Source organism: Helicoverpa zea, chromosome 19 (assembly GCF_022581195.2).
Source record: "Helicoverpa zea isolate HzStark_Cry1AcR chromosome 19, ilHelZeax1.1, whole genome shotgun sequence".
NCBI lineage: Eukaryota > Metazoa > Arthropoda > Insecta > Lepidoptera > Noctuidae > Helicoverpa > Helicoverpa zea.
The window spans coordinates 377,466-404,254 of NC_061470.1; the positions used below are offsets into that span (position 1 = coordinate 377,466).

The window sequence follows — 26,789 nt, forward strand, 5'->3', positions numbered from 1 at the left end:
TTTATAGTAATGAGCGAAAACATAAACAACATTTATATTACGAATAGATTTATTGAACTGTACTATGTCATGGGAGCTGAACCTACGACAAAATAGTTCACCGCCCGGACGCACCCGCATCGCATGCGCAGGTGTGAAAACTAAGAATATTGCAGTGATCCATTTTGTAGTATTTCCTCAAGTAACACAGTGTCAATAGTACAAATTAAATCTTAATCATAAATAATGACACACACCCTAGCTAACTCACACCGTGGCCGGAGCCCTATCTATCTACTATCACATGGCGTCGAGGGACAAGTTATATATATTTCTGCTTACAGTCTGTATGTCCGTCGAGGCTAATTCTAGGATAGTAAAAATACATATCTATACAACTTAAGCTATGTTAATCAGTTCTACGTAACTTATAGTTACAATTCGTTCCGCGCGGACACGCGGGCACCGAGCTATGGCGACATACTCACGATGGCCTCACGTGCTCGCCGTGGTCAAGCTATCATTGCGAAAACTCTGTCAATACTTAGTTTACACTAAATGTTACAGATTTTTTCGCTCATAAATATTATTATTATTTTGTTACTCAACATTCCTTCTTTCTTTATTGACGAGAGCGACAATACTCCAATTGTAATTTACTCTCATGTACACACACCTAGTTAATTTAACTTAGAAGGCTCTATACCTTTGTGATTCTGCATACCTAGGCAACTGTTTCATGTACACCTAGTTTAATATTCTAATGCTACTTTACGCTCGAATTATGTGCATATGAAGGAGAAATATTTACACTTAGATCCGAGTAGATACCACATTTTTGAAAATCTTGAGTAACCGAGAACTGCTACATTTTGTAGTGCAGCTCGTAAACCGATCGCCGTCTAGGTCCAGCCTAGAATAATTTCCAATAGTTCGCCGTGACCGTGCAGAGTGTGGTGCTGCAGGGCGCAGGTCACAGGCTGGGCTTGTCGGCGGGCTTGGCGGCGGCTGCGGAGGCGCGCGGCGCGGGGCGGGCGAGCGCGCGGTGCAGGCGCTGCGCCGGCAGCTCCACCAGCAGCGCCAGTGGGAGCGCCGCCATGTACGACACCGCCGCCACGCCGAACCACTCCACGATCTGCCGGACACGCCGCGTCAGTACACAGGGAGGCACATGCAGGGCAGGACAGGCGGGGTGTACTCACCGCGGACTGGCGGTCCAGCATGGAGGGCATGAGGCGCGCCGCCACCAGCGACTTGTTGATGGGCATGTGCAGCAGCAGCGCGCCGAACGACAGCCGCGCCCAGCCCGCCCACCCGCGCCACGACAGCACGCGCCGCACGCCCGCTGCAACACCACACTTACTCACAACACAGCATTGTGTGAAAGAGCCACTATAGCCCTGAACCGCAAAAGGCGTTTCAACGAATACGACCCGTCGTGTAGAACTAGTGATCCATTATGAAATGAATGGACGTCACAAAACAAAAAAATCTTCGTACTTACTTAGACACACACTTATCTATTTTCCTTAGGAATAAGAAACATCGCCTCCTCACAAAATCTAACGCATTTTTAAAGTTGTCATCGTTTGTTTCGAAATAAACATTCTTTGATGGCAATTGAAAGGCGATGTCAATAAGTTGTACTCACAGTGCACGCCGTTCATGGCGCCGAGCAGCGCCAAGGCGACGAAGAAGGAGAAGACGGGGCGCTCGAGCGCGGCCAGCGCGGCGGCGGCCAGGCGCGCGGGCGGCCCGCGGCCCAGCGCCAGCGGAGACGCCGCCACCCACCACGCCGCCGCCGGCACGCTCGCCACCGACACCCAGCCGAACACCTGCAGCACCGCACACAACTCACTGCACCACGTTGCTTGTTCAAGTAGCGTGAAACTTGCCAAAGAAGAGAACTATACCTATACGTACATTACAACAGGCTTAAGAAAATAATGATGCTGAATAATTGCTGTTATTCGTACACTACAGACATATCACTTTTCCTAACCACCACGTATATTTTTTACACTTGCAATTATCTAGATAATGGACTATGATCAACGTCCTATTATTTACGTGATGCATTGAAGGCGTACGCTCTTTGATTGTAGGCATTACAGTAAAGTGCATGTTGTGTTCCGGCTCGGCTCCAGCATAATCTGAACGTGTTGGAATATTACAGGCATTAGCGAGACGTTACATTGTTGACACAAGCAATCACACACATCAACATGTATTATTACAAGACTAACGATAGGCTTAACATACATAGTTGTTAGCGTTATAAGATCATACATCCTGCATACAACAGCGAATTGCAATTGTTTCTGATGGTAGATAAATGTGATGTTGTCGTTGTCAATACTTGTCGGTTGGAAAATGGTTGGATAGCATGTCATTCATCACAAGCTTCTTAGTATTACCTACATGTAGGGCTGCCATCCATCCGGGTTTCCCCGGATTTGTCCTCGTTTGGAGGCCGTCCGGGCGGGGTTTCAAGAAGTGTCCGGGAAAAACCCGGACACTTTTCATGTAAGGAAGCACCTCATTGAATTTAAGTATGTATATGACAATAGTAAATGGATTACAAATTAGGTATCATTTTGTTTAAAAAAAATCGTACTCGTTCGGGGAAAAAATGCGATTTACGCCAAATGTCCGGGTTTTTTTATTGTTTGTCCGGGTTTGGCGAAATTCGAGATGGCAGCCCTACCTACATGCACTTCTCATTAAATAAACCAATAGGTAACATCCGAATGTTCATTCTTAGTGAATAAATATAAATACGGTACATACTGTTAAATAGGATGGTAAATAATGACGATTACAACATATCTTTCACGTCGCTTTATCACTTATGTATGGTTGAAACAATGTTCGTTTTGATTACGTCCATCGCTCAACAATGTAATCTGCCGGGCAGCTGCAGATAATACGCAGGAACCAGTTGAGGAATAGCCGATAGCGTGCGTCACGCTCGTTAGTTATTGCAAAGGGAAATGAGGAGGTCAGCATTGCAGAAAGATACGACACGATCAAAGAGAAAATAGCTTGGCTTATCTTCTACAGAAACTATAAATGCAGCTTTAACGCTGCTACTTCAAAGTTCTGAGTCTAAAACAAATGGCGAAACGCGAGTCACTGATGCACAGACTGAGCACTTCGTCAAGTCGTGAGCTCCAGTGTCACTGTGCTCTGTGTGACAAGCTGCTCTAGCGGTACCTTGTAGCGCGACAGCGGCACGTCGTGGTCGAGCAGCGCGTGGTGCAGGTGCGCCAGCAGCAGCCCCGCCAGCGCGCCCGGCACGTTGCCCAGCGGCGACTGGTACAGCACGTTGAACGACCGCTCCCCGTCGTACGCCAGCCGCACCGACCTGACCACGGAACATGCCTCAGTCAAGCAGCAGAGTCCGAACCCACAGAGCTAATGTTATAGCATCTTGGTAGACTTACTCAGGACGATGCATGACGTAGGTGGGCACGAGCTGCCAGGAGTAGGCGAGGCCGAACAGCAGCGCGATGGAGGCGAGCAGCAGCGCGCCGAGCACGGCCAGCGCCGCGCGCCGCCAGCGCCACAGCACCAGCGTCAGGGCCAGGCACGCCGCGTACAGCTGCATGTCCGCCGCCAGGTACCTGCACAGACAGGTCACAGCTAACACTCAGTGGCAAGGCCTTATGTGATGGAGTTTCATCTTAGATCTGACTGATATGATGATGATGATGATGTCCTCCTAGCCGATTATCGGCTACGGCGGCTGTTCTCATGTAAGGAGATTAGCCAACTACGCAGGACATATTATAGTGCACGAGCATTTGCGCAGATACAGGTGCACTCACTATTCCTTAACTCTCATAGCCCGATGGGATGGTAATCCGACACGACCGGAGAGAGATCAGGCGCAGGACCGACATTTACGTGCTCTCCGATGCACGGGTGTATCAATCACCAGCTTCCAGGCTCCGGGCTGCTTTGTGAAAGTCTTCTAAAACCCACAAGGCGATTTCGGCCCGACTCGGGAATCGAACCCGAGACCTCGTGCTTAGCAGCCGCACTTGCGACAGCTAGACCAACGAGGCAGTTAAAAGTTTTGACTGATATAGAATAAGATGGCCATAGTGTGTACTGACCAGGTCTGTATGAGGCACTTGTCGTCCGCGTGCAGGATGTTGTTGAGGTAGAGCAGATGCGTCCACCACTTGCGGCGGCACACGGCGGCCTCGCTGCCCACCAGCGGCGCCCACAACGGCCCGCGGCCCAGGCGCTCCCACCACGACGCCGCGAACCAGACCACCATCCAGTACGATGGAGACACCCTGCACCACAACAAATATATTATTTATTCAGATTTTTTACACTTTTTAAATTTTTCCCATTATAATGTGTGTGTCCCTGCCTGATGATCCTATTGAGCATGGTCTCCACGAAGGTGGAGAAGGGCGGCACGTGCTCCCCGCGGCGCCGTTGCTGCAGCAGCTTGTGCGCCAGGAGGAACGACGACATGATGAAGAAGATCTGCACCACCAGCGTGCTGTTCGTCATGAGGACCACGTCTATTGAGCCGCGGATCTGTGGATAATAACGACACTTTACGTACTTTCAATAATACCTTGCATACTTTTCTATTCCTTACAAAAACTGAGAGCAGACGAGAGGCTCTGGTCTGAGTGTGGTGAAGCGTGGTGACCTGTTCGTATATCCTGGTGTCGGTGAGGTAGGTCTGCGTGGTGATCCAGCAGACGTGCTCGATGATGACGACCAGCATGGTGAGTACGCGCAGCCCGTCGAAGCTGGCGAGGTCGGTGCGCGCCGAGCGCGGCGGCGGCGCCAGCAGCGCGCGCCAACAGCCCGGCAGCGACCACGCCAGCGCCCACTCCGCACCTGATCAACGAACAATTACGGGACTTTGAGAACGTGTCTTTGTAGCTCAGTTGGATGGCGGATTTTGTACATGTCAGCTGAAATGAATAGATACCTAAAAACTACATCTTCATCTGACAATAATTGGTCAGCCTGAGTAGCCCAGTCATCCATTGATATTTCGCAACTTGTACTAGTTAGTTCCAACCCCGGCGCTGCACTGGCTGCTCGGCTAATGAAAGTGCTCGCGCTGCGGTTGGACAGCGCGCAAACACGAAAGATCCGCACCCGACACTCCCGCGCAACAGTTACATCATATTGTTTACTCGACTGCCGACAGTCACGTCATCACCGGAACTCGCATTACTTAAGAGAACAACTTATTTGAATATTGTAAAGGTCTTGCTTTTGTTAAAGATATCACCGCGGGGTTCTGAACTAGAAAGTAAATAAAATCAGATTACTGATTATGAAAAAAAGTTTGTCTCAAGTACTTAGCAGGCTTTAACGTATAGTCAATAGCCTTTTTATTTTTTGTGGTAGGTACAGTACTTGTTGGGAAAGCATAAAGAACCGCATAGCAAATCATAGTTGGAAGTATTTTTTGTGGTTAACAGCACGAATAAATAACTAGTGATTGCTGCAATGAACGCGCGCTGCCGACTGCCAGGCGAGGCAGTAGTTATACCTAGCAACTTGGAAGAATACTGAGCGTTGTTATGCATGTTATTATTTATTGTTATTATAAATTGCTGTGAAAATTAACTCAAGTGATGTGCTCTTGTATGTCTAATACTGAGTAACTTTGTTCCGTAAGAGTCAGTGAAATGCCACCAGGTATACCATTTATAAATATCTCTCATCACACAGAACACGATGTCCTGTCTCTACAATGTGTGTGTTTACTCTTGCTACCTGCTGCGAGTAATACATCAGATTTTTTGTCATCAGTCTGTCGAATTGCATTACACATGCGCAAGCGCCGCTGCGCCACTGACCCGAACGATAGCTCAATGTGTGTTTACGCAAATTTCTTTATTTCCAACTTCTGTATTTTACGTAAAATTACCTTAATTACGTACATTATGCAGGCCGTTTAGTTATAAAACCCGTAATACTAATATATTTTCAAAATAATAGCTATATAGTGAGGGATTGACCGTAACGTGACGTAACGTAACCGCTGTAATGACACTCACCAGGGGCCCGATTCTCCTAAGTTAATAATGTCAAAATCGAATAGAAATCGAATCGCAATATGATCGCAATAGCAGTTTTAACCATATCAGGCATTCTGCTACTAATAAAAGACCAATCGTATTCGATTGACATTTGATTGGTGTGCGATTGGTCTGCTATTTTGGTGATTTTGGTCAATACGGTAGTTTGCTGTACAATCATTTTGCAATCGCAAATCATTTGCAGACAAAATGATTCATTATTGAATGACAGAAAAGGATAAAAACGTTTATTTCAAAGAAAAAATAGCGGAATGCCACATACGTTTCAATCGTAATCGAGTCGGGATTGGATCGCAGTCGAATCGAGTCGAACGTGAATCGTATGGCGCTTAAGTAAAATTAGGAGAATCGGGCCCCAGACCAATCGCACACCAATCAAATGTCAATCGAATACGATTGGTCTTTTATTAGTAGCAGAATGCCTGATATGGTTAAAACTGCTATTGCTATCATATTGCGATTCGATTTCTATTCGATTTTGACATTATTAACTTAGGAGAATCGGGCCCCAGATCCCACACAGGCTGTCATCAAACTATTAGCAACAATGACTATGTTTACCGGTTCCCTGAACACAATAATGTTAGCTATTTTACCAACTATTTGTGCTTTGGCAATACCGCCATTATACGGCGTTAAGCAGCAAGTTCGTGATAGTAAGCTAACAGTGACAAATCGCACTTTCCACTGTTAGCAGTAGAATGAATCATCTGTTACTGATGCATTATCTTCATTCTATAATAATCAGAAGTTTACTTGGTGTGGTGCGGGCGGCCTTTTTTGTCTAGTCGTAGGGAGTATATAAAAGAGGTACCTTCTAAGAAGTAGTACATAAGAGAGTAAATAAGAAATACATAGAGATAGTACATAAGGTAACCTCAACATGGTTTTTACATTCCTCTTTCCATTTGATCCTCTTTAACAAATAGGCAGATCATCAACCTATCAGTCTCAAGTTGTCAATAGACCGTGAAAATGTGACGTGACAAGTAAACTAGGGTTGTGAGCCGTCAGGGGCCACTCCGGTAGATATTACCTAACAGCCGCGTGACGAGCGATCGGATGGTTTGCTGACCTGTCGGAATTTGGTAATCAAGCTTATGGTCGACTAGTTGTTGGCGCCGACTTTGGAAAACAGCTGTAATCTGCAGAACTGCTGTAAGATATATGTTGCATGTCTCATTTTGGTGTTGTAACTATGTTTAGCTAGTATCGACTATTTACCTAATCATAAATAACGTCTGACGCTCTGAGATGCATCCCCGTGCATCTTAAATGATCCATCATAGGTCACCGTGACCTCTTCAGGCATAGGATTATCACTCTTTTTGTGATGGCTTTAGTTAATATCCGCCATCTAGTTTCGGCGCCCTATTTGTTAGAAGTCAGCACGTCTTCTGGGGCCCGATTCTCCTAAGTTAATAATGTCAAAATTGAATATAAATCGAATCGCAATATGATCGCAATAGCAGTTTTAACGCATATCGGGCATTCTGCTACTAATATAAGACCAATCGTATTCCAACGACATTCGATTGGTTTGCGATTGGTCTGCTATTTTGGTGATTTTGGTCTATACGATAGTTTGCTCTACAATCATATTGCAATCATAAATCATTTCTAGACAAAATGATTCATTATAGAATGACAGAAAAGGATAAAAACGTTTATTTCAAAGAGAAAATAGCGGAATGCCACATACGCTTCAATCGTAATCCAGTCGGGATTGGATCTCAGTCGAGCCGAGTCGAACGTGAATCGTATGTCGCTTATGTAAAATAAGGAGAATCGGCCCCCTGGTTGAAGTGTTACCTTTCCTGGCGTGTTCTGGCAGCGTGAGGTCGAGCGCGGTGCTGACGGCCGCCAGCGCCAGCAGCGCGGCCAGCACGCCGGCCAGCGCGCGCTGGCTGGGCGACAGCGGAGACTGCGCGGGCGCGGCGGCCGAGCCGGCGCCGGCGCAGTAGTCCAGCCGCAGCAGCCGCGCCGACAGGTTGTAGCGCGACCACGTGCTCGCGTTCACGCACGCACTGAACCTGGGAACATAAGCGTAGCTATGTGAACGTTGACAAAAGTCAAACGTATTTGGCCTTACTACAAAAACTTAAACATCTGTTTTACACTTGTCTAAAAAAAATGTGGCTGCAAAATGAGCCATATGTCAACGTCATAATCTGTCATTTTTTTAGACAAGTCTTAAACTGATGTTTAAAAGTTTTTGTGGTAAGACGGATTGTGTGAATTGTGTCTATCAAGATGTCATTTTCTTAGGTGCTGTTTTTTAGGGGGATTCTGTCAGCGCAGTTTGTAATCAGAATTAAGCAGTTCTAAAAGGATTAGTAAGGCTAAGATGACTTGACCAAGTTTACCAATTAAAAAATACTTTGTATATAAAGACACCGCCTATGATTATATAACACGTAACAGTGCCACTAATGAGCTATATTCAGCTAATGATAACATTAGTATGCGTAAAACAAGCGCGGCGCCACATTACAATAAACATTGATTACGAAAACTTATAGAAGGGCCATTATCATTAAATATTTGGGTTAAACTGTTACTCTTCACTCTCACTCTCGTCACTAAAATACTAAAAAGAGGAAGATTTGGTTGTTCATCGATTAGGCTCCAGAACTACTGAACCGATTTGATAGATAGATAGATAGATAGATCATTTATTTGTCATAACATGAGTATCATGCAGATGGTACAAAGAAACGTGGCAAAGTACAGACATGTTTGGCCTTTCGGCGTACAAATATAAAGATGAGTTTACATTGCAATGTCAAATGTCATTAATTAAATTATCACAATTGAATAATTATTTCACTGTTAGGAAGCTACGGTATCTGCGCTGAACATGGGCTATGTTTTATCCGGGTGCGGGAAGAAGTTTCCCCGGGACGCATGTTGTCTGCGCCATACCTACGCCTAGTGATTTTTAATAGCAACAAGTTACACTTTGATGTGATACTATCAAATAATTATTTTTTTGTTTTACGTTCACCCGCAAACTTTTTATATTACTCACTTCTATATTGTACACGGTTGCGTCGCCAGAAAATCTATAATTTCATTTTGTAAAATATCAAGAATTCAGATTATTAAACCTGTATTGCGAAGAAACTGAGGTTTTCATTATTAAACTTCCAAATGTCCACCACTGGACATTAAATGGCGACCGTGACAGGACGGATTTGCAAAAATTCGGATCGACTACGAAGACAAAGGAATTCTCACTAAAAGGAAATCTACCAAAGATTCATCGTGGAGGACTACAGACGCAAGAACACTATAATAGAAGACAACTAAGCCAGCCAGGTCGGTCAGAAGAACTCGCCGCGCCCAGCCTTAGCTTCTACTCCGTCGAGGTTCACCGTCAGCCTGCCACGTCAGTCCGAGAATTTCGTCAACATCTGCGAGCAGCTCGTGTACCTATCAGTACCACAGCCACCAGCGAGGACCAGTGCAGCCAGAAGCAGCCGTCTCGCCTATCAGTTAAGTGCCATTCCTACGATTTACCCTAATACCTGAACCCATTTTTCCTATCGAAAAGGTCGCTGTTTGGTACACTCCACTTGTGTATTTCATTAGTTTAACAAAATATCTAGCAATTTTAAGGCTTATTTCAAGTAAACAATCAGTAAATCTCCTAAAATAGTACAATTAAAATCCATAATTTATTGTCAACTACCTACGTAATCATTTGTAAAATCATAAATTCATTAAAATAACAGTAATTTCATGAAAATAAGTTCACAAATAAATAATACTTGAGTATCTAAACACCTATTAGTAATTACATTCCCGATATTTTCATTCTGCTAGGTAATCTGAAGGCCTAAACTTAGCCACCCTCCCAATAGTGCGTGTCATTATTCTAGTTCACATTATTTCAAATATTTTGGCCGACTATTCCAGGGAATTCGGCGCCGCCCGACGTTGACTACCGCTAGCCGCGTTCGGGTGACGAAGCGTCTGCGCTTCGCCACGCGCCGCGCCGAGCCGCCGCCGCGCTGCTGCCGCGCTGTTACCGCGCTGCTGCCGCGTGGCTGCGTTCGGGCCCCAGGTGTCGCCGAGGGAGTATCAGATAAGAGTTGAACATATAACTTTATTCCTTCATTTTGCATTAGTGTGTTACTGTTTAGATTACTCAATCACCTATAATACTTTCTTAAGTACTAGTTTGTCGTTTGTTGTTGTTACATACTATTAATTAATAAACAAAATGTCTTTAAGCGAAGATAAAGACAGTAATGCAAAACAATTGAAGGAGCTATTTGCTAAACGTAGCTCGGTCAAAGGTCGTTTAACGAAATTTAAAAAGTATTTAGATGTAGTATGCTCTTTAAAATTATCAAAAACCCAAATTAAAGAGTTAGAAATTAATATTGATAAAATACGAGCTATGTCTAGCAAATTCGATGAACTACAGGCTCAGATTGAGGTTATTAATTGCGATAATATGGACTCTGAGATTGATGAACGTGATGGAATTGAGCAGATCTTCACCTCACATCTGGCAATTGCTGAAGAGCAACTTGACAAGTATAAGACTACTTCTCACTATTCTGATTCGCACAATTCATCACAATGTCATCACGATCAGTCAACTCATTGTCATCATGTTGATTTTAAATTACCACAAATACAAATTGCAAAGTTCGATGGCGCTTATTTCCGCTGGCTTGAGTTCCGAGATACCTATTTGTCGCTTATTCATAACAATGAGCGTATCAAGCCTATTCATAAGTTCCATTATTTGGTATCGTATCTCGAAAATGAAGCTGCGCGAATTATTTCTAATTTAGAGATTTGCGAAACTAATTATGAAACTGCATGGCAGCTTTTGTGCGATCGTTACGATAACAAGCGCCAGCTTATAAATCAACACCTCAATTCATTGTTATATTTTGAATCGACACAGCAACAACACAAACGTGAATCAGACAAATCACTGAGGTTTCTAGTTGACCACGTAACAAAAAACTTGCGAGCATTATCAAGCTTAGCTAAACAAGATGAGCTGCTTGATATGATAATTATCAAAATTCTTATACCTAAGTTAGATAATCGTACTGCTATGAAGTGGGAAGAACACCGTAATAGTTTGTCCGATCTCCCCACTCTAAAGGACTTCAATAAGTTCCTAACTGATCGCGCTGATGTGTTAGCAACTATGTTCCAAAACAAGTCTGACACACCCAAGGCTACACAATCACGCCAAAATAATAATAATAATTCTCGTAGCACTAAGTCGTTTTCATCTACAGTTCAGAACACCGGCTCTGTCACTAAGCAGTGCGTTGTCTGTAAAGGTGACCACTGGATTTACGATTGCCCTACATTCCTAGCGAAGAGTGTTCAAGAACGACGAGACGAAGCATTTAAGTTGCACTTATGCTCCAATTGTTTACGAACTGGGCATCGTGCACGTGATTGCAAGTTGGGTCCCTGTCGTGAGTGCAAGCGTAGACACAACTCACTCTTGCATTTACCTAATTCTAACAATGCTAGCACAGGTAATACTAGTACAGTCAGCAGCAATAGCACTAACACAGATCGCGGTTCAAGTGAAATATCAGTTAATAATTCGATTAGTGATAATTTCGTAGAAAATCATATTCTTTTGTCAACAGCCATGGTAAACGTTATCAATCCTCAAACAAACAAGCAATTTCGAGTGCGTGCTTTATTAGACTGTGGAAGTCAGTCCTCATTTATTAGCCAGTCACTCATGAACAAGTTATCATTACAGGTATGTACTATAAATACTATAAACGTTATTGGTATAGGCAACAACTTAGCGGAACATGTAAATAAAAGTTGCATTGCCCGATTAAATTCATTTAGCAACGACTACAGTGTTGTACAATCATTTTATGTGTTGAACCAGTTAACAGGTGCTATTCCTAAACAATCTATAGATATTAGTCAACTTAATATCCCACGAGACATACAGTTAGCTGATCCCAATTTTAATCAGCCTTCGGCAATAGACATCTTGATAGGTGCGGACCTATTTTGGGACCTATTAGGATGTGATCAGCTAGCATTAGGTCATAACATGCCCAAGCTACGTAGCTCAAAGCTAGGTTGGCTAGTCGCCGGCCCTATTTTTCCAAGTTTAAGGAATCGTTCGTTACCAAAGAGTATTCCGTGTCATGTTTCAATCAGTGATAGTGACGAATGCAATAATTCCGATATTAATTCTCAATTAACAAAGTTTTGGGAACTGGAGCAAGTTCCAGATAAGCAATATTTTAGTAAAATTGAGCAGGCTTGTGAAGACCACTTTTATCGTAATACTTACCGTTTAGAATCTGGCAGATTTTGTGTTAGGCTGCCTCTAATTGATAGTCCAGATTGTTTAGGAGATTCTTACGCAATGGCCAAGAAACGATTATTGTATTTAGAAAAACGTTTCCGTAAGAATCCAGAATTAAAGTTACAATATTCAAATTTCATTCAAGAATATTTAGAGCTAGGCCATTTAGAGGAATGTCCGATTATAAATCCCGTTCCATCCTATTATCTTTGCCATCATGCAGTGTTTAAACAAAACAGTGAAACGACAAAGACACGTGTTGTCTTTGATGGATCGGCACGAACTTCCTCAGGTTTCTCTCTGAACGACCTACAGATGGTCGGTCCCAATGTTCAAGACTCAATCTTTTCTATTTTGATTCGAGCTCGTCAGTACAAATACATTTTGACAGCCGATATTGAAAAATTCTTTAGGATGGTTGAACTAGATGAAAAGGATCGTAATTTACAATTAATACTTTGGAGAAGTGATGAGTCAAATCCTATCAAAACTTTACGTCTAAAAACCGTCACTTATGGTCTCGCAAGTGCTACATATTTAAGCACCAAGTGTTTGTCAGTATTGGCAGAGGATTGCGATGATCAATTTATAGGTAATATTATTAAACACGATCATTATGTCGATGATTTGGTCACTGGATCCAACTGTGAGTCCGAGCTGTTATACATTCAGCGCAAGGTGTCGGACACTCTAAAATCTGCAGGGTTTAAACTACGTAAATTCAGGTCGAATTTACCAAGTATTTTGTCATCATCGGTCATTGATCAAAATGACAAGGTTAGTTTAAGCGGATCCACTAATACTTTAGGATTAAATTGGAATCCTAAAACCGATACTCTTCAAATATCAATTGTAATTCCCAACAAAGGTGATGTAGTTACCAAGCGATCTATACTGTCTACATCATTCAAGATTTTTGATCCTCTCGGTATTCTCAGTCCATGCGTGATTATACCTAAAATGTTACTTCAGTCCTTATGGCTCAATAAAAAGGGCTGGGATGAACCGGTTAGCTCTGATATTTTGGAATCCTGGAACAAGTTTATTAACAATTTAAGTTTTTTATCAGATCTACAGATCCCGCGATTAACGCTATGCGAAGCTCCTAGTTATATAGAAATACATACCTTTAGTGATGCTTCCCAAGTCGCTTACGGTGCATGTGTGTACCTGCGGTCACACAACTTAGCTGGTGATGTAAAGGTTAACTTACTGTGTGCTAAGTCTAAGGTGGCGCCGTTGAAGCCGACGACAATACCGCGTCTGGAGCTTTGTGCTGCTCTGTTGGCTGCAAAATTGTGCAAGACAGTTACCAGTTCTCTACGATGTGAGGTTGATCGTATCATTTATTGGTGCGATTCTAGCGTTGTCCTCAGCTGGTTGAATGGTAATTCTGCAAAGCTAAAAACATTTGTAGCAAATAGGGTTGCCGAGATTAATGAACTTACCGATAGTTCGTCGTGGCGTTATGTGCCGACTGATCAGAATCCAGCTGACCTGATCTCAAGAGGCGTAAGTCCAGATCAAATTACCAATCTTAATTTGTGGTGGTCAGGTCCAAAATTTCTAATACAGCCTGAATCTGATTGGCCCTATTTAAATAAATTAATAAATGAACCAGACTTACCTGAGATGAAATCCACTTCCGCTGTTGTCCAGGAACCTGTAACAGAAATTCTAAAAATAGATAAATTTTCATCGTTTTTAAAATTAAGACGCATATTTGCGTATGTAAATAGATTTATACATAATATTAGACATAAAAATCCTAAAGATAAATTATTTGGTAAATTTAGTGTTACTGAATTAGAATCATCCTTTACTAGCCTATGTAAAATTGCTCAGCAAACTTCATTTGCTGTAGAGTACAATATTTTGTTAAAAAATAAAAATTTAAGTAGCAAATCATCTCTCTTGTCACTTTCACCCTTTTTGGATGATGACAAGGTGATGAGAGTCGGTGGTAGAATAGAATTATCAAATTATAATTATACTAAAAAACATCCCATACTTTTACACGCCTCTCATCCACTCACCAAATTATATTTCAAACATGAACACTTACGGAACATGCATGCCGGGCCTCAACTGTTGCTGGCCTGTGTAAGAGAAACTGTGTGGCCTATAAACGGTAGGCACTTGGCCCGCCGCACAGTACATGCCTGTGTCAGATGTAGACGTATTCAAGGTAAAACATTAACTCCCATGATGGGAAACTTACCTGCACAGCGCATCACACCTGATTTTCCATTTCGTACTGTTGGCGTTGACTTCGCTGGTCCGTTCCTCACGCTAAATAGAAAGGGTCGAGGTGCACGATTAACTAAAACCTATTTATGTTTGTTTGTATGTTTTCGCTATAAATGTGTGCACCTGGAAGCCGTCAGTGATTTGTCCAAAGACGCTTTTATTATGACATTACGCAGATTTATATCGCGACGGGGCAAGCCAGCGGAGATATTTTGCGATAACGGCCGCAACTTTGTTGCAGCTGCTAAGGAAATAGGCAATTTTCTTAAAACCAATCATGAGCCTGTAGTTGATTTTGCTACCAATGAAGGTGTGAAGTTTGTGTTCTCTCCCACGTATGCTCCACATTTCGGCGGCATCTGGGAGGCTGGCGTTAAATCCGCGAAATACCACTTAAAACGCGTTATGGGAAACAATCATTTAACATTTGAGGAGATATGTACCCTTTTCACACAAGTGGAAGCTGTACTCAACAGTAGACCTTTATGCCCACTCTCCCCTTCCCCTAACGATTACCATTTCCTAACTCCCGGTCACTTTCTGATAGGGCGTGCCTTAAATGCATTGCCTGGTCCATCGCTCGAGCACGAGAACCAGAACAACCTTCAACGCTACATGAAGCTTGAACAAATACATCAACATTTTTGGCAGCGCTGGCAAAGGGAATATGTAGCAGAGCTACAGCAGCGCTCAAAATGGCGTACTAAATCAGCATCCCTAAAGGTCGGCGACTTAGTTCTTCTCCATGAGGATAATGTCCCACCACTCAGTTGGCGAATGGGACGAGTCAGCCGCCTGTTCCCGGGGACCGACGGAGTCACGCGAGTCGCAGATGTGCAAACTACCAGAGGTTGCTTCAGGAGACCTCTCACTCGGATCTGTCCCTTGCCTACATCTTTACCGGATGAAGACTGATGTAGTTGAAAGGAGTCTTTCAACGGGGGGGAAGATGTCTGCGCCATACCTACGCCTAGTGATTTTTAATAGCAACAAGTTACACTTTGATGTGATACTATCAAATAATTATTTTTTTGTTTTACGTTCACCCGCAAACTTTTTATATTACTCACTTCTATATTGTACACGGTTGCGTCGCCAGAAAATCTATAATTTCATTTTGTAAAATATCAAGAATTCAGATTATTAAACCTGTATTGCGAAGAAACTGAGGTTTTCATTATTAAACTTCCAAATGTCCACCACTGGACACATGTGAAACGGCGTGAAACATCTAATCCTATATATGTTCATAGAAAAGAGTTAAACGCACGCTCCACGCGGTAACGAGCGACTTGCAACACAGGTGGGCGTCTCAATTCCGATGTTTGTATTTTTTTATATTTTAAATTAATTGTTATTTTCTCGTCATAATTAACACAAATCATGACTTGTGATTATATCTAATTACAAAATGTCATAAATAACAAGCGTGGCAGATGGGTATGCTAACTGTTGGCACATCCTTTTTTTTTTTATTTATTTATTTATTTATCAGAAACAGCTAATTTTATCTTTACAGGTACTTAACCTAATGATGATGATGATGATGATGATGATGATGATGTTCTCCTAGCCGATTATCGGCTACGGCGGCTGTTCTCATGTAAGGAGATTAGCCAACTGCGCAGGACATATTATAGTGCACGAGCATTTGCGCAGACACAGGTGCACTCACTATTCCTTAACTCTCATAGCCCGATGGGACGGTAATCCGACACGACCGGAGAGAGATCAGGCGCAGGACCGACATTTACGTGCTCTCCGATGCACGGGTGTATCAATCACCACCTTCCAGGCTCCGGGCTGCTATGTGAAAGTCTTCTAAAACCCACAAAGCGATTTCGGCCCGACTCGGGAATCGAACCCGAGACCTCGTGCTCAGCAGCCGCACTTGCGACAGCTAGACCAACGAGGCACTTAACCTAATACGACAAACTAGTTACATAATATTCGAAATCTAAACACAATATCACAAAATAAAAATAACACTACCAAAGTTTGAAATTACATACTACTTATAATATAGGTGGCTCTTGTGAACTCATTCAGCGAACAAGTAAACAAATCGACCCTACTCGCCACTGTGTTAAGCGTGCGCTAGGCGCGCGTCAGTGGCGCTCGCTGCAGCAGGTTGGTTTTTAGGAATCGTCTACTATTTTTACTTCATATATTATGTTGTCTGGAAGGCTTTAGTTTTGTCTCACGAAGACAGTAAGACAGCTTTCGAATCAAGCTTTTTCAAACGGTATTTTTTTTTTTTTTTTTGTCGGGAAACCTTTTTCACACACGGTCGGTTAGCCCCATGGTAAGTTATTTATTAACTTGTATTATGTGTGTGTATTCAATACTAAATTCCATACATTTATTGGGTATGTGTTTAAGCATCAAAAAACTCCTTATCGCTGCCCACCGGGAGTGTACCCAAGAGGCTGGCAGCATAGCCACGTTGGATTAGTTGTTAATCTAGAAGGAACAGTGGTTGTATATTACCAGTCCTGCAGCCGCTCTGTGCGGTGCGGTGCGCATGCGCGCGGCAGGCACGCGCCGCGGTGCACGCGAGTGTGGTTGAAGTTGTCCACGTAGTTCGCGGAGTAGCTCTGAGGGAACAACAACGTTTGTTATTACACGCAAGTAATTAACGTGAAGGTGTTTGTATCAAAGGACATGAGATACAGTTGATAGCACAAATAATGCATTGCGAGTACAATTGATAAGACTACGCAGCTAACTCATGTGACATAAAAGTAATTATGATTTTAACGTCGAAACAGTTGCTAACCCGCAATACTATCTAGACTGGCTAAAATGCTAGAAATATCTGACATTACCAGCAGGTGACAGGAACTAATCAGTAGCCGACACTGGGTTAGGCTAACCGCTAGTTAGCCGCGTTGCCCAACCGCGACTCGAACCTGATTCCTTGCAGAGCCTGCGTTGAGCAACACTTGAGCAATCGCGCTCTAAGGTCATTGACATTGCCGGTAACTTTAAGCGCTTATTTATACAATTTATTAATTAATTCGCCGTGGCTATAACTAAGAAATCTATTCAATCACCGCATTATGTTTTGATCTACACGCTTTTCACTGTCGAGCGTGCTTCTGCAGCAATCGAAACAACAGTTCAACATCAATCGTGCATCTATGCGCTGATACCATTAGTTCCAACAATGCCAGTTACACTAACCAAATAGGCCTGTTTTTTTTTAGTATTTCAAACAGGCCTTTAAAACGTCAAGGTAGTTGCACGGTTCCAAGAAGTGGGTATCATGGAGAAGAACCGGCAAGAAACTTATAGGCATAATCATAGCTCTATTTCGAGGAATTAGACAAACTGCTCCGGTAGGGCACGCGAACGTTTAGAAACATCTAGATGTATCATTGGCATATGTAAAGATGCCAATGATACATCTATGATGCCAATGATCTTCGAAAGATGTCTAATATTGAAATGAAAGATCAATACCTACCTCTGGTTACCAGAAAATGTTAAACAAATGTTCAATAAGTAAAATAAAAACCGCTTTTACTGACAAGTTAATTTTTAATGTGCTAAATCTATGAATGAATAAGATCCTCATGTTAAGAGTAGGAAGCCGTTGTGATGAGCACCAAATAAACAAGGCAGCACAGACTTACAACTACATATGTTTGAGTCGACCGATCACTCTCTTCAACTTCAAACTACACAAACTACTTTAAAAACAAAAGGTTTGCATTACGTAAACACCATTCAGCGTGTAGCCCTTATTAAGATTCTGGCAGCGTTGCACTTTCGCCATCACGCGACCATTAGAGTCATTAGTGAAACAGTGAAGACGTTCTGAAGTCTCTTGGTGACTTGCTCTACAATACACGAGGCGTGAGACGATTCTGACCTTCACCTGTTTCACTCACATCTACCAACTGTTCTGAGGATGGCAATTAAACGTCTTTTTCTTTTCTCTTTGGATTGCATTGATTTACTGTTTACCTATCAGTTGCATTGTATAATTTTATCAGCTTGCTATTGTTATGTAATATAATTTTTGTGAAAATATTACATTTTAAAAAGAGTGTCTATGGAGTTTCTTGCCGGCTCTTCTCCATGAGACCAACTTTTTGGAACCGTGCAATTAATGTGACGTTTCATAAGAGCCTGCAAAGGCCTATTTGAAATAAAAACGATTTGATTTTGATTCGATGCTCCTGACATGACATGAATCTGATAAGTCTGACATTTTCACTATAGCGTAACGTAGTTTCTCAAAGACGGTTATTAAGCTAGATCGCTATTACAAAATAAAACCGCAGATATATAATCTATTGCGGTAACTCCAGAATTAGTTCAATTACATAATGTAATGCTATCAGAGCATAATGCCTATTATTTAGAATGTTAACGAGATTTTGATCCATTTCCTCATCAGTTCAATGTTTGCTTGTGAGTAATATATAATTTGATATTTCAGAATTCCTTTTAATGTGTCTTCAGCTATGATTGTTACAAAACTTTACAAGTGCCAATAGAACCATTAATCAGTGCCAGAATTAATTAAAACCTTAGAGGCTACGGGTAACATTTTGTTGTGACTTCATCGTCATCATCATCAATTACTGCGGTCATCAGTCAAAAGAGTTGTAGACGTGACGACGTGAATACATGCTAACTGAGTTATTACCTTCTACGTGACAGACGCGTGGCCCAGTTTCACATGTTAACTAATTGTGAACATGTCCAAGCTTTTCAATCTTTCAGTATTTTGGTTGTAAGATGTTGACTAATCTACTTTCATCTCACATGCTAAGATGTACGAATGTACTGACATGTTCATGAGCTAGCTAGACTTGTATTGCATAATGTTATTTTCCTTTTTGAGTCTAGACTCCAGTGAAAAGATTTGAATTTTAAGATTTCTTGAATTATAGAGAAAGCAAAAAAAAAACACCTAATTAGGATTGTCTAACACAGTTATAATGAGGTGTATTTGAGGTTTGCATGTGTGCGTTCTGAATGATATGCGACGAAATATAATAAGTTACAATAAAAATAATAAAACTTAGTTGTACGTATGAAAGTGAGAGTACAGTAGGCCACGCGAAACATACGAGAGTTATTACTATTGCGATAGTTAACGACTTGACTAATGACAAGTGCGAATTAAACGATTGCCTACGAAGATCATCACGGCAGAGCTGATGATCTGATGATTCCAAAACTAATAGCGACTTCGTTCTACTTCACCATATACTTAGGTATTAAAGGCTAGCATTACGAAACTTACTGCGATCCAAAACGCCGATGCTAAAGAAAGAATTGTTGATACCAGTTCTTTCTAGGTCAGATTATTATCAGTTACCGTACCATTGATCATTCAAAGTTCTAAAATTGAATGCAATGTGACTCCTGAGACAGGCAATGTGACTTCAGGAGTTCAGGGGGACTTCTACGTCTCAGGAGTCACATTGCATGTTTCTCAGGAGTGCCTGTAGGTAGATAAGTGAGTCCTTGGTGTGTGACCACTTGGCTGTTGTCCTAGTTACCTCCATGAGGTCGTAGAGCACGTGCGGGCGCTGCGCGGGCTGCAGCTCGAAGCTGCCGAGGCAGTAGGCGCCGCGCGCAGAGACGCAGCCCGCCCACTCGTCCAGCTCGAACAGCCGCGGCATCGAGTAGTACTGCTCATCTGCAACAACACGTGACTTCCTCATCTTGCACAAAGCTTCCGTGAACTTAATAAGCCCCCTACAATCTTAATTATCATCATTCTCCGGCCCTTATCCGAAATTTAGTTGGGGTCGGTGCGGCATGTTTTCTTCTTCCATACTCTTCTATCAGCCGTCATCTCAAAAGAAACATTATTTCTTGCCGTATCGACTTTCACACACACCACTCCCTACATAGGACTTATATGAAAGTACCTTCTGTCAAAGTTCTGATTCTCAGTTAGGAAAATAAATGGAACAAACATCTCGATAACGCCAACAGTCCACAACAAGAGAATTCGAAAAAGAGAACTAACCAGTATTTGAAATAACTTTCTTCAGAAAAGCAAATGTTTCAAAAAACACGAACAAGTGCACAACATGATTATCGATGTACTAGGCGAGCATGAGTAAACAGAAGACTATCTGATCGACGATAACTCATGTACTCCGACCAGTGGCAGTGTTCGCGAGATGTTGCGATTGACACATTGTCATGCTAATCCGCCTTTGTATGCGGCTTCTGAGCTTTGCCGATATGATAATTGTGTTGTCCCGAGTCCTGAGCATTGTTATTGTGTGACTTTATAAGGTTACATTATACATAAGCTTTATTTATGAGGCAGGTGAACCTATCACCTGCACCTTAAATAAAAACTAGGCAGCTTGTAGCTAAAACTTCGAAGGCTAATTATAATTAGCCCTGTTATTACAAGTATACCTACAGAAAATTGGATACTAGTAAGTTAAATAAATAAGCTGACCACCCCTAACCATACACAACATGTAACAATATACGATACATGTCTGTAGGTGATACAATAATACAATTGCATGACATAGCAACAATACGCAACGACCCGGTGAACTTGCGGCGCATGCGTGAACTCGCACATCCTCTGCGCGCGCGCACCGGATACTGAAAGGTCAATGTGAACAGGAAACTGCTGAATTACATGCACTTTGCCATCTACATAATATAATTACATTTGTTTCATCAATTGTTTTGTTTTCTAATTTATACTGCAGGCGAAATAAATGACAACGAATATTATAACCAACCTATGTTCAGCAGTGGACGTCCTATCACTGAGATGATGATGATGATGATGATGATGATTATGAACTATTGAACTAATGAACTAGCTTCTGCCAGCGGTTTCACCCGCATCCTGTGGAAACCTCTGCACGAACCCGGATAAAAAGTAGCTTATAGCCTTCCTCGATAAATGGGCTATCTAACACTGAAAGAATTTTTCAAATCGGACCAGTAGTTCCTGAGATTAGCGCGTTCAAACAAACAAACAGACAAACAAACTCTTCAGCTTTATAATATTAGTATAGATACTCGAAAGGTATAAATCCCTCCTAAGCGTAGGTAAATACAGTAATTTATCTAGGTGAGTAAAACCCTGGGTAATAACTGCCATTAGCGGAGGTTTAATATAAGTAAATGTGAATAGGAAAGCTCGTTAAGCTGTTGGAATGGAAAGCGACACTATAGCTCTTGTCTACAACACATATTACACTCGACACTTTCCCGAACGAGGGAAATTGCTCAGTGGGTGACGATGTCGACCCCACTGGCCAGACACTACTGTGTAGTGTGTGGGTATTAAGTATTTAATGTACTTCTTCACCTACATAACGAATAAATAGTAATAAATCAAATGAATGGAGATAAATATATCGGGATAGAGAACAAAGATCGCGATTTATAAAAAATCGTGCCGCGTTTTTAAGTTCGCTGGAAAAGTGTTGACGCTTTCGATTCACAGATTGTCAATAAACATAAATTTTGACCCATAGCATACTTTTGTGATTGTTATACTGATGGCGTCATTTAAACTGGTAGTTTAGTAAATAAGCTATGTTAGAAAAATGATTTTTCGAATAGATTTTTCTAAGGCCGGTGTGGGCCGTGAGATCGGAAGCAAGACATGAATTAAGAATTCGAATATGTATATACTATCCCTATATGGAATAATGGAACCTACATTATAACTTTAACTTGAAAATAACGATATCGTATAGAACCTTTTCTAAATCAACTATTTCTCTCTTTCTATAGAAAATTCACAAACAAATGTTAGGAAATCAATAGTTACCGAATAGTAGACAAATATAAAACTATGGTGTTATCTCCAAACGGTTCGTCCGACTAGACCGAGTGACCCACAACGCGCATGCAATCACGCGCATGCGTGTTGACCAACGAAATAGGTTCGTTGCATTCGGAGCCGGTTATGTAAATATGAACTATTTTTACAATGTAAACAATTTCGTTGTTGTCATGTGTTTCTAAACCACGATTTTCACTAACATTGGTTGTTTATGGTGACAAAGTACCTAATAGATATTTCATGTTTACTTAAATATCAGGCATTCTTATCATCATGTCATGAGCCCGCGGGCTGCGGCCTCTTCTCATACAGAGAAGAAATGAGAGTCACGGATATATCAAGGATAGGTACATTTTTATTGATACACTAGCTTTCGCCCACGGTTTCACCCGTGTCCCGTAGCCCGATGGTGACAAAAACTATCTTAAAACCTCCCGGGTCTAAGTTACATCCCCTCTCATTTTCAGCCAAATCGGTCAAGCCGTTTTCATGTTATGTCGTGACAACGGTAAGCGGGTTTCATTTTTATATATATAGATAGATATTTGTCTAATCTGGAATAGAACTCGCCTCGTACTTGAAACATAGGTGCTTTAACACTAGGCACTACGATTCTTGCGTTGTTGGTAATAACTTATTTAATTGTAAATTGATATGGTTTTGACTTATATTTGCAATATCTTTTTGTTAGTGGCATTTTATCCACCCTCGATAACTTCGCCTACTCTATCTAAATTGGCAACTTCGATCCTGACATAACTTAGCTCACTCACGTAGGTCATCAAACTTATAAAATATCTAAGCGTGAGATTTATGATCGTCTGTGTTATGTGCATGAAATTCTTATGAAATAACCTTTGGGTCACTGCAACTACGGCTAAGTATTAACAAATCGATATAAAGTTTTCGAAACACGATTAATCTCAGCATGTCATGTATGAGCAGTATATAGTGGACTAGTGTAATACATAGTTAGCAAAGCGGGCGGTATTCAGCGCAGGCCTGTGCCCGCAAACTGTAACACTTGCTAAACCTTACCCACTTACTGCAATACGCTGACTTGTAGCCAGTTCAGTAGCTCCGACAACTATATGCTTTACTTATCGACCGCATTCGTTAATCCGGATAGATTTTCTACATTTTGTTAAAAATATACAGTTTTGTCTGACATTTGAGAATTTTGATGAATATTAATCACCCCCTAATCTACCTCGGAAATGCACCGACTGCAGAAACGACCTCTGCATATGTAGATACGGAATTATATGGTTAAACCCACTCTTATTTGTTAAATCCATGAACTTGAATAATTTCTACGGGAAGATAATGCAATCAGCCATATCTTGGGAACAAACGATGAAGAATTTAGAACTTAAGTGCAATTAGTTACGATATTGGAAGTGTTTAAATGGCAAAGTTATAAAAGTCCTAAAATTGTAGGCAAGGGACGACAACATTACCTTTCAATACAATTTCAAACCTAGGCGAATATCATTATCAATCTGCAATAAACTGTCAATATGAAGCCCAACAAACAACTTTGATAATATTCTCAAGACTTAAGACCCTTTTGGGAAAATCCCTTTTACCCTTTCACTCGCAACCAAACCAAGAAACCGCAGCCGAACTTTCCAAAGGCATAAACCACTTAGTGAAATTATGGGGGAACACTGGACACTGCACTGGAAGCCGACCCCAACATTTAGAAAGGTTGGGAGATGATGGGCACTGCACTGTACCGGTGAGGTCGAAGACTGGCTCGGCAGCGAGAGCGCCGGCCGCCGCCAACAGCAGCGAGAGCGCGCGCGTCGGGCCCATGCTGCGCGCTGACTGACTGCCCGGCTGCGCTCGCGCCGACGACGGTGTCCAAATGTTTACAGCTGTCAATGGGTTACCTAATGTTGATTGAGATGACGATGTGACAGCAGTGCAGACAGCTAATACAGAAAACGTTTTCGGAGATGCGATGGTGGTGGGGTTATCGGATGTTAGGAAATGGAGGAAACTTATCAAAAGAAAATACTTAGATACAACTTATTTATTTAGAGCAGTGTAATTTTGTGAGTGCATATTATCTACGTAATCACCATTACGCATTAAGTAGGACAGGTATATTTTCTCTTAATTTAACCATGCTGTGGTTTGATAGGGACTTCATTTGAGAGAAGCTTATCATAAATCTCTCGTTGCACAATGATAATAAAAGCAATTGCAAAAACTGCGCGACTGAGAGAAGGACAACTGGTAACAAACAGTTGCAATTTTGTTAGATAAGCCGAGACCTAACTGCAATTTGTAATGAAAATTAGCACACCGGACCAGATGTTAAAATCTAAATGCAGGTGACAATATATCATTCGTTTCTGGAGCATTTCATAAGAGCAGTGTTGTGCATGTCGTGGTGGCCTAGTGGGTAAAGAACCAACCTTTCGAGTATGAGGGTGTGGGTTCGATTCCAGATCAGGCAAGTACCAATGCAACTTTTCTAAGTTTGTATGCACTTTCTAAGTAAGTATATCTTCTTAGACACCAACGGCTGATAAAAAAGGTGAAGGAAAACATCTTGAGGAAACCTGGACAATTAAGTCTGAAATCACCAACCCGCATTGAGCAAGCGTGGTGATTAATGCTCAATCCTTCTCCTTGTGATAGGAGGCCTGTGCAAAGCAGTGGGACGATAAAAAGGCTGTAACAGTAAAAACAGTGTTGTGCTTAAGTGACAAGTTTCAAGTGAAACTACATTAGTGAAGCATGATGAATGGATCGTACAGTCAATAGGTTGCTTGAGATGTTTCACCGCACATACATAGGTTTAGTTGTAGACAAGACCGATGTTGATGGACTGGTGGTGACATTGAATAGCTCGGGATGATTGATGGCAGACTAAGATGTCCTAATGAGATGGTGTTGCAACTAAAAGAACTTAAGCTTTGACAGTTATTTATTCAAATACGTATTTATTACCTAGAACAAGGGCATGCTCAATAGAGTTTTTCGTAAATAAAGTTTTTTTTTTTGTAAATATGATTAATGTCTCCATTTAGCTATGCAACGAGTATTTGTAGTCGTACATACATTTCAATACAAGCATAAAGAATATGTGAATGTCTTTCGGATGACATTCGCGGACATCATCATCAAGGTTTCCCTAGACGACAACGTAAGCATCAGTTTTCAAAGTGTATTGAAAAAGAAACTAAACAGTATGTAAAATACCAAAAATGATAAAATTATTCAACTCAAGTATACCGGACATAGGTCCGATAACAAAGTAATGCATACAATATGAACTTTTCCTAACGCACAGCGTAATGTGGTATAAAAAAAAAAAAGTATAAGTGTGGTATAATAAGTTATCAGTTTGTGAGAGTACCCATAGTGTTACATAGTCGTAGTTATCGCGGGCGATGACCCCGGCTATCATACTCATTAATGAGTAATATTGCTCTAGTTATTATTTTATTTCGTTTACATCGAATTCATGAGATTTCAGTAGATATCACATGGTTGACTGGGAGAAATTTTAAAGATTCGTGAACGAGTTTTACGAGAAAATGACAAAACTGACCGCCTTGCCGAAACGGCGCAGCGGCTGTCTGATCAGCTGCGAACATAACATACTATTGTGATTGAAAGCATGCAATAAACATAGATCTTTTAGTTTCAGCCGTCTGTTGCAAAATTATTCACAAGTTTCGCTAAGTAAGTGCTAGTTAAGCTAACTAGCACTTACCAATATAAAATATCTGTGTGTGCAATACTGTGACAGACATATTTCTGTTAGTACGTATGTGTAGGGCTATCCTCGCACAACATAACTAGCTGGTTACGCTTAGACATGACAGTTACGTCAGTCGGCTGAACAACTTCCTTATTTCTAGTATTTAGCACCAGGAGTGTGTGTCCGTGTGTCTGAGCTCATGCAGCGTAAACATTCTAACCTTAGGTGGGTTAACCTTCCTTACTTTCACGAAAATATTGTCATGTTTCTCTAGCGTTTGGTCTGACATAGAATTGCTAAGTTTTCATTACATAGAAGGATGTATTATAATATTCTATTAGTTCTCAGTGCTGAAGGTACATACTTAAAATTATTACTGACTGACCTCGTCTCAAATTCCTCACAGCTTAAGTTCTAATCCTTTCAAACTGAACGGCAATATTTCAAAATAAATATCGAGCTGTTCTCATGTTCAACCGCAGCACCGAATATATATCTATGGGCTGATGTAGCCTGAAAATAGAGGCGTTTTGATTTGATTTGTATTCTCAGAGAAAAGTCAGGCAAAGTCTGGGGTAGTGGATAGACTTTTTAAACGGGAGCATTCGGGCAAGA

At 41.6% G+C, this 26,789-nt stretch overlaps 2 protein-coding genes across 2 annotated transcripts; one reads left to right on the forward strand and one right to left on the reverse strand.

Moving 5' to 3' along the window:
* Positions 1 to 31: 31 nt before the first annotated feature.
* On the reverse strand, positions 32 to 24,318 carry LOC124639473 (O-acyltransferase like protein-like). The gene is made up of 12 exons (XM_047176848.1): positions 24,193 to 24,318; positions 20,172 to 20,311; positions 17,140 to 17,246; positions 7,884 to 8,104; positions 4,658 to 4,851; positions 4,367 to 4,539; positions 4,101 to 4,286; positions 3,426 to 3,605; positions 3,196 to 3,346; positions 1,631 to 1,814; positions 1,182 to 1,324; positions 32 to 1,114 (listed from the first exon to the last, which is right to left on the reverse strand). The coding sequence occupies exons 1-12, from the start codon at positions 24,269 to 24,271 to the stop codon at positions 953 to 955; spliced, it is 1,920 nt and encodes a 639-aa protein (XP_047032804.1). The 5' UTR covers positions 24,272 to 24,318; the 3' UTR covers positions 32 to 952.
* Positions 11,041 to 15,814, forward strand: LOC124639470. The gene has a single exon (XM_047176846.1). The coding sequence runs from the start codon at positions 11,107 to 11,109 to the stop codon at positions 15,562 to 15,564; it is 4,458 nt and encodes a 1,485-aa protein (XP_047032802.1). The 5' UTR covers positions 11,041 to 11,106; the 3' UTR covers positions 15,565 to 15,814.
* Positions 24,319 to 26,789: the final 2,471 nt, after the last annotated feature.

Coding starts and splice junctions, on each gene's coding strand:
- LOC124639473 (XM_047176848.1), bottom strand. CDS start 24,271: ATGGGCCCGACGCGCGCGCTCTCGCTGCTGTTGGCGGCGGCCGGCGCT. Junction 4,540..4,657: donor ACACCAGGATATACGAACAG/GTCACCACGCTT, acceptor TATTATCCACAG/ATCCGCGGCTCAATAGACGT. Junction 4,287..4,366: donor ATGCTCAATAGGATCATCAG/GCAGGGACACAC, acceptor GTTGTGGTGCAG/GGTGTCTCCATCGTACTGGA.
- LOC124639470 (XM_047176846.1), top strand. CDS start 11,107: ATGATAATTATCAAAATTCTTATACCTAAGTTAGATAATCGTACTGCT.